Source organism: Plectropomus leopardus, chromosome 21 (assembly GCF_026936395.1).
Source record: "Plectropomus leopardus strain MGB_pleo_1.0 chromosome 21, ASM2693639v1, whole genome shotgun sequence".
Taxonomy (NCBI): domain Eukaryota; kingdom Metazoa; phylum Chordata; class Actinopteri; order Perciformes; family Serranidae; genus Plectropomus; species Plectropomus leopardus.
The window spans coordinates 14,052,493-14,061,235 of record NC_142196.1 but is presented as its reverse complement, the minus strand read 5'-3'; the positions used below and the strand labels follow the sequence as shown (position 1 = coordinate 14,061,235).

The window sequence follows — 8,743 nt, the reverse complement described above, 5'->3', positions numbered from 1 at the left end:
AATTCATTAAAAACATCTGATTTTTTGAACAACATACAAATGTTGTTCAATAAATCATCAAAATTTCATGTTGTTCCAAAATACATAAAAATGTCATAGTTCAGTATGTTTTCAAAAATATGTCCTAAAGTCAAAGTTTAGTTTGTCATCAAAAATCATGAAGCAAATTCATAGTATATATTATCTCATCATACATGAACATAAAGTCATACAGACACAGTACAGAACATACATTTTCAAATGGCAGCCCGAGATTTAATGGTAGCTCTTTGAAATTTTGTATTTGATTCGACCTTCACGTGACATGCAATGCAGTTTGTCTTATTTTCTTAGGTAGTCCTTTTCAGTACTTCAACTTTCAGTGTCTTAAAGTTGATACATTACCTGGCAACTGCCTCCAACAACATCCCCATACCTAGTGTCTGTCAGGTCACAAGTGACTTTTAGAAGGCTTGTTTCATGGCAACGAATGTCACTTTGTGCAAAGTGTCACTGGAATTACATTCTGTAATAAATGCTACAGCGGTTTGCTAAATTTAGGGAATACAGTGGACAACTTGGCAGTTGTCCCTCTTATTTTGTGTGATCATGAACTGTATTCTGTCCCCCCAAAATTGACACTTAGAGAGGACAATACCAGGGGTTCCCAAAGTTTTGGCTACTTTTACTTCCTGATACACCTTCCTGTAGATCAATAACTCATCACAAGGCCCATTAGCAGAGAGGAAGAATCTAATAGGGTGGTGAAATGAAGAGTTGGTTTAATCCAAAGCAGTTAAGGCTGATTCTAATTGTAAATTGTAAAGAAGTATTGAAGGATGGGTTTCTGGCTATTTTTGAAGTAGGGTACAAATTAACACTGATTAATCCCCTGGATAGCTGCTGCGATTGACTTGACTTTAGATTCATGTTCTTTTGATTGCAGGGTCATCAAAGTTTGAAGGAAAAGGATAATCGTGAGCAAAATGACCTCATTTTAATCAAAACAGAGCATCTTTGTGATATGAATGTTTCATTTAGCTGTATGCAGGTAATCAGTTTCCCTGGGAACAAATGAATGTTTTTTATAGTAATGGTTTACTCTCACATATAAGAGCCATTAATACCAGAGTTTTACAAAACATGGTGATTGCTTTCCTGGATCAAGTAATGATCGTGAAGTAAAACAGTTGCCCAGTCATTACACTTCCTCATTGTCCATTGTTTTCTTGTTAAAGGTAATCAATTTTCTTATGAGCATGAATCCCTTAAGTGTTTCACAGCCTATGCTGAGTGCTTTCATTAATCAAGTAGACAAACCATACCTTGGAGGGATGCTCGGTCTTGTGCTGTAAATTCTGAAGACAGCAGTAAAAGAAAAAAAACTTCATAATGTGTAAAAATGAAAGATGTTAATGTAAGAAAGGAGGCGATAACAGGAGTAACTCCCTCTGTCTTGTTTTCTCTCTTGCCTGTATGCTTCTCCCCTGTCTGTCGACTTCTCTCTTTCTCTGACTTTATTTTTCACTCTCAAATCTCCTCACTTCCTGTGGCTCATGGAAGGCTAAATTTGTCATCCAGCAGGTGACGAGTGCAATGTTTTTCACCCTGACCTCTACTCCGTCTCTAATGAGAAATAAGCTATGCTGCTTCATGCTCCCACAACCGAGACTGAGACCTGGGTCAAATAATATATGAACACACTTTTTTGGTTTGTTAAAGCCTGCTAGATGTGATTGACTGTCTGCGTGGGAACCTTCAATGAATGGTCAGGAGTGGACAAAATATTCAGATCCTTTACTTGAGTAAAAGTACTAATACTCAAAATTATTGGAAAAATAAATACCCTTAAAATTCTAAAACTTTAGTAAAATTGGTAATAAAAAAACTAAAATTATTTTAAAAAATGAAAATAACACCACCCCCAAAGATTTCATAAAAAAAGGAATCGATTAAAAAAACAAGCTGAATATATAAAGTAATTGAAAAAAAAAAACACACCAAAAAGATGTATTAAAAATAATCCAAAGGGTATCAAAAAAGAAATACTGATTCATTTAGGTTTGACACAGTCATACCATCAGTATTATACACATAAAAGAATTATTAAATCGCAGCTACATCAGTCATATTCACCACCTACTCTTCACACATCACATCCCCTGTCCCCTGCCATCAGTGTCTGGAAATTAGCTACTGTGGGTCGAAAAATTTTCATATCACACCTCAGGCCTTCACAGCCAGACGTATTTGCCTATCATCCTGACGCAAGTCTTTTCTTTTGTTAAAAGTCTTAGCTAACCTGTCACTGTCAGTCGTCACGGTTTCAATCATTCCCTCTATACTTGTCTGGTCACAGCAAAAAGCAAACCAGCAGGATAGCGGATGCTATAATGGAATGAAAAATGAATAGCAGCTCTTTTGGGGAAATTAAAAAAAACATATATATTTTTTGGCTTTAGGACATCAGTGTCAATGGAAATGTAACTTGAACTCAGAAACATTCAAAGACTTTTTAAAAAGGACTGCAGGTGCACATTGATACAGACAAGGCCATCTGTGTCCTTTCACAGAATGTGTGAAAAGGCTTTTTTTTTCTTTCTTTTTTTTAATAACCAGTGCAAATAAACTCCAAGGGAAAAGTCTTATCTCGAAAATAATGTAGGTCTGCGATAGGGGATTATGGGAAAATGTCAGATGAAATCCAAGCTCCAAATAGACCTAAATAAAGACCATGTGTACTGTGGGAGCATATTACTTACAAGAGTTATAATTTACCCCTGTAGGGTTGAAATCAACTCCTAACCCCCTAAAACAGGAAAGATGTGTTTGTGCAAAAAATTATGTCATGAAAACATATCGGTGTAATTATCCGACATGTCAGCAGGGGTGGAAAATACTACATTCACCAAAGAACTAGAAATGTAAAAGGACAGTATAAGTGTGATTTAGATACCTGCGTAGTCTTGGTTACTTTTTGCATTTTTTTTTTTGCTAATACCTTTTACTTAAATCTGTCGGTCTCTACCAACTCCTGAGGGAAATATCTGTCTCTTTAGCTGCTAAATGCTCCACTATGTTTACCAGCTCGTCTCTGTGTCTGGGACTGAGGGAGGTGTTGTTCAGGTTAGGTGACCCCTGGAAATATCAAATGACATCACATTTGCAGGCTCAAATAAACAAAGAGCATGAAGTATGTAATCAGCTCTTTTTCGCCACTGGCATTAAGCGGGATTTAGTTACAGCCGAGTGCTGTAAGTATACAATAAGCTTTGTTTGAACAAGAGCTGGCAGGGCCACAGTACATATACCCACACCTTGACACAGGACCTGAATTTGCAGGCTTTACTGTTAACTTGTGAGTGTAAGTTTTGGGGACCTTAAACTGTAGGATCCTGATAATATTCTTGGAAAGATGAAAGCAAACACTTCTCATCTTGTAAACTAAGGAATAGTGTTGCATTTTGGAAAATATTCTCAAAAATTAGCTTTCTTGTGGTGAATTAGATTAGAAGATTGATGCCGTTCTCATGTTTGTATGTACACAAAATAAAAAAGCAGTCAAAAGTAGGGGGAGACAACTCGCTTGGCTCTCCAAACAAACAAACAAACAAACAAACAAACAAACAAACAAACAAACAAACAAACAAACAAACAAACAAAAACTTCACCTAACTCTTGGTAAGGAAGCAAATAAACAAATGTCAAACAAAATTTCGAACTATTCCTTTAAACTGCATTTTATCTAATATGTTTTAAATCAGCCTACACTTCATTTAGCCCAAATTACTCCCATTCATTGCTTTCCATTGTACTGTGTATCCATTTTATCTGCTGAGCAGTGCAGAGCATTATTGATTTAACTTTCAATTAGATTTTTGTCTTTGTTATACTCCTGCCAGCTCACCTTCATGTTTCAAACTCAAGCAAGAAAAACACCAGGAATAAAAAGGAATTTTAGTTAACTGCCATCATTTGGGGTAAAACAACCAAAACAGAAACAAACCCTGATATACCACTCATGTCTAAAGATTTTTGAAAATTTGTGCATCATACTACTGTAATATATCTGACTGTTGATTTGGTGCCCTTGTATGAATTATAGAGACTGTTTCTGAACTGCAAGTGACATTGACACTCTGCCACATAAAGCAGCTTCTGTTCTTCCCATAACTGTTCAGATTAAACCTGTTTACCAGCAGTTTTCTATCACTGATTCTTCTGGCATGAACTTTATATTCTCTGTTGGACACCTGCTACATTCCCATCCAGCAGCTTACAACATGATGCCGATTGTATATAAAGCAAGGGAGCTGCTTTTAATCATCTCTCAAATCTGTCCACAATGAGGGGTCGAGTCGGTCAGATAGTGCTGCTTTTCTTCCTGTCAACAGTGACGGCTCAAACACCCGATCCATCTATTACTGCTATCTGGAATGAACTGAAAACGCTGAGAGACATGGTGTATGCCCTGGGCACAGTAGTGGTAGAGCAGAGGGTAGAGCTGAGGAGCCTAGTGACCAGAATGAGAGACACTGAGCTTCAGGCGGAAGAAGAGAGGGGCAAAGTCTTGCTCCTGACAAGTGACCTGAGGAACATCTTGAAGGAGGTTGAAGCGCAGAAAACAGAGCTGGTGGTTGCTAATAACAAGATTGCTCAGATGGAGAAGGAAAACACAGGTAAAAGATCATATGTCAGTGTATTTATATGAGAAAATGCAATTAGTAGGTTGGCTTACGACTCAGATGAAACATGACAAGGAGCTCTGGCTAGACTCTGCTTTTTTGTCACAAGCCAAAAATTTGAAAACATTAGTTTAACCCTTTGAAGCCTCAGCAAATAGGCTTGATTTCTTTGAAAATCATGGAATGAAGACAATGAGCAACTTAACAAGAAATGAGCTGACAATTAGCAAGAAATTTGTAAAAAGTTGCAAGAAAACCTGCAATTAGCAAAAAAAGGAAAGTAAGAGTACAAAAACAGAAAATGACCTGAAAAAAAATGCTAAAATTAAATAAAATGATAAATGTAGATTAGAATGTTCTTCTGTAATATAATTTAAAATAATTCTTTATAATAATATCATACATAGTTTTCTTGATTTTTCTTATAGGCATTTTTCTATGAAACTCTTTTTGTATAGGACATTTCATGTAAAGTTATAGCTTTTTTACCCTTGAAAGAAAAAAAAATCAATTTCAAAGTTTTAAATACTTTTGAAAGGTGTCTGAACGCTGTTCAAGAAAACTGATGTCGATCCAAGTTCTTTGATAAGTTATTATATTTTATAAGCTTATATGTGTTTTTTCCTAATGTCTGACTACAGAAACAAAGTTGAGGGAAAGCGGTTACATCTCACACACTTTCACAAACATTACAAACAAATCATTCACAGCAGCATCGAAGAATTGCTTCTTCTTCTGTGGATGACAATAAATGGGATTCTGACTCTGTGGACACAGAAATAATATCCACAGTGATTCACAGGCATATGGGCACATTTCCCACTTCATAACTGTCAGCTCTGCGGTGACATATAAGTCATTTTGATGTAGAAGTTTCCACAGAGTCAATATTTTGGTTTGTTTGAAGTTTGGTTTAAAGGAATCAATTTTTATGACTTCTATCACTGTTTGTTCTTTCAAATATTGATTTGAATGTTTTTATTTTCAGGAATAAATGAATTTTGCTCAAGGCTATGCTGAATATTTTCACTTGATTTGTTGTGAATGTATTTACAAAAGGTTGAAGATTGTTGTTGAATAAACGTGTTGAATGTATATTAGCAGCGTATGGCTTTTCTTTATAATTCTAGTGCTATCAGCACAGCTGGAAGGTGTCGGAAAGAGAGTGGCAGCCAGCGAGGAAGACCTGGACAATCAGGGCAGAGAGGTAGCCACTCTGAGAGGAGCGTTAAGCACCACTGAAACTCAAGTGCTACTGCAGAAGATAATTGTAGAGGACCTGGAGAAAGCAAAAACAGGTTCTTGGTTCATACCAAACATTATCTTAAATTGTGACTGATCTAAAAGCTTGCGTCTTTCCAGTTTGGTTTGTGTCTAAATGATGAACATTGCATGAATTTTCAGGTCAGTTAATTAAAAAAAAAAGTATTTAAATTTTCCTGACACATATTATCTAATTAGAGGCACCAATGGGAAAAGAAATTTCTGAATTATATTATTTAAATAGCTCATGTCAGCAAACACTATCTGAATACAGTCCTTCGCACATAAAGAGGAAGTAGCACCAGACACAAAACCTCATGAAAATACATGAATATTGGATTCACTTCAATATTTCATTGCAAAACATCATTTTAGTATTTCCTCTGCTACTATTGCTAATATTTACTCTATTGATCACAAATATCATCCTCAAATATGTTCTTGCTTCCCTGTGTGCAAACTCAGAGCAAGAAACCAGATTAAATGTGATGGAGTCCAGAGTGACAGCCAATGAAAAAGAAGCAGAAGAGCAGAAGATGGATGTAGTGACTCTAAAAGCGGACCTGAACAGCACCATGGCTGAACTGCAGCTCCAAAACAATGACATAAAGCGACTGCAGAAAGAGACTGCAGGTAACATAGATATGTGACTTTAAATCAGAAGGTTGAATATCACTTTTTTACAAAGCCAGAATCAGCCACCAAAGATACAAGTAGCAATTATGTCAGTGTCACATTTTTAATGACCTTTTTTGAGTCTAATTCATAAAACAATAAGTATTCCTTTAAATTACACTTCAGCTCTTCATTTAAGCATCGTGACTGCACGCACAAAATACCTGTAGAATTACAACATATTGGGATAGAGCCACTGAAGCAGCTAATTCAGGCAGACAACTTGAGACCACTTGAACTGTGACATGACTTACTCTTCTCGTTGCAACATAAATCCAATTTCCCCTTTGAAAATGGCAGTGTACTTAAAGGGGAGCTGCACCGATTATACGCATCAGAGTCTGCTCTGTTCACCTGAAAGCGAGGCTATAACTACTCCTATCACTTGCTGCGACAGCTGCTGCTACTGCTGCTTTTCATACAGCCTTTAAAAGCTCCACCTCCACCCCAGCACCCACCTGTACGCTCAGAGTCTAAATTACTTTAGGACCAAAGTTGTAATCGCCTCTCCCTAACAAACAATTTCCCTCACAGGATTAATAAAAGAAAAATAAATAAATAAATAAAGTGATTGTATGAGTAATAATTTAACCTGTCATGATAAACTTTTTTAAACTTTTTTTTCTTTTACAGGCAAGATTGCTTTCTCTGTTGGCTTGAACAGTCAGGTGGGACCATACAATACAGAAATCCAAGTGAAGTACAACAAAGTCTTTACCAACTTTGGCAATGCTTATAATCCTACATTAGGTACAGTTCAAGCAACAAACTGTTTCAAGCAAAATAAAGTGCTCACTTTTCTAACTGTCACATTGCTTTATGAAATACTGATCTCTTTTTACTTATTTTATTATTAAGGCAAGTTCATCGCACCAGTCAGAGGAGTCTACTACTTCAGATTCACAGCATTTGACCACCACGATGACAAACATTTTGGACTTCATTTTTACCGCAATAACCAGAAAATGATGACAAACTGGGAACACAACAGGAATGAAGGCCATTTGTACCTGTCCAATGCATTAACTCTTCAATTAAATGAGGGAGATTTGATTTACATGCAGCTTCCCTCCGGATATGTTCTTTATGATGATAGAAATAATCACAACACTTTCAGTGGCTTTTTACTTTTCAGTTTGTAAGCGATGGTCATGCGGTGATCACATTGTGCCACTTGTTTATGGCGAACCAAGACATGAATATATGAATAAATAATAAATGATCAGCTTTTGACCAGTGACTCCTGAAGTATTCATTTGTTTTTTGACACTGATGAAAAGCCCTAAAATAACCCAGTTCTGAGCTAAATTGCTTGCAGTAAAGATTTCATCTTAAAAGTTATATGAATAACATGTCAAATTAAAGACAAATCCTTTTGTTGTTTCTGTTAATGAAGACAACAAAATGGATTGCTTTGTTTGGATTAAGTTTCTAATAACCTTCATGCAGTCATCTCAAGATGAAAAACACTGCTGTAGGCCCACTTGATCAAAGGTGTGCTTAGTGAGATTATACTTGATTCTATTTGCCAAGATAAAAACAAGTGCCAGTGATGCTCAGAATACTAAAATAAATATCTACATGCACATATAAAAAGAAAATCTAGTAAAATAAGATAAAGATAGGGAAAGGGACCATGTAACAAATTGTGCAAATTAATTCAAGTTTTAAGTTTCAAATTCATTTTATGAAGCACAAACTCATATAAAAGCAAGTCAAAGTACTTAAAAAAGTTGAAAATAAATGGAAAAACTCAAGTCAACAGCCCTGCCAACAGCTCTGTGAGGCTGTACATTGAGCTAAATGCTAACGCCAGCATGCCAACATGCTCACAGCAATAATGCTAATATACTGATGCTAAGCAGGTAAATTGTTATCATGTTTACCATCTTATTTTAGTGTGCTAGCTTTTGCTAATTAGCACAAAACACAAAGAACAGCTTAGGCTGATGGGAAATTATTGGACAAACTGAAGTTTTGACATGATGATGGTGTTGAAGTTTATGGATCACAAAAGTGATTAGAATTAATCCTGAGGCCAGTGGTAGAGCTAAGTAGGTCACATTTACTGGAGCACTGTACTTAAGTAAAATTTTGAAGTAACCTAATTGTAGGCCATTTTACTCAGGTATTTCCACTTT

The 8,743-nt window shown here is 36.1% G+C and overlaps 1 protein-coding gene across 1 annotated transcript; it reads left to right on the top strand.

The window, feature by feature from the left end:
* The first annotated feature begins 4,297 nt into the window (after positions 1–4,297).
* Positions 4,298–7,842, top strand: LOC121960844 (uncharacterized). The gene is made up of 5 exons (XM_042510722.2): positions 4,298–4,658; positions 5,795–5,962; positions 6,393–6,560; positions 7,236–7,352; positions 7,461–7,842. The coding sequence occupies exons 1-5, from the start codon at positions 4,325–4,327 to the stop codon at positions 7,742–7,744; spliced, it is 1,071 nt and encodes a 356-aa protein (XP_042366656.1). The 5' UTR covers positions 4,298–4,324; the 3' UTR covers positions 7,745–7,842.
* The last annotated feature ends 901 nt before the right edge of the window (positions 7,843–8,743 follow it).

What these genes read in the sequence shown, in the direction of transcription:
- LOC121960844 (XM_042510722.2), top strand. Translation starts at nt 4,325, where the DNA reads ATGAGGGGTCGAGTCGGTCAGATAGTGCTGCTTTTCTTCCTGTCAACA. An exon ending in GATGGAGAAGGAAAACACAG is followed by an intron (nt 4,659 to 5,794) that starts GTAAAAGATCAT and finishes TTATAATTCTAG; the next exon opens with TGCTATCAGCACAGCTGGAA. An exon ending in TGCTTATAATCCTACATTAG is followed by an intron (nt 7,353 to 7,460) that starts GTACAGTTCAAG and finishes TTTATTATTAAG; the next exon opens with GCAAGTTCATCGCACCAGTC.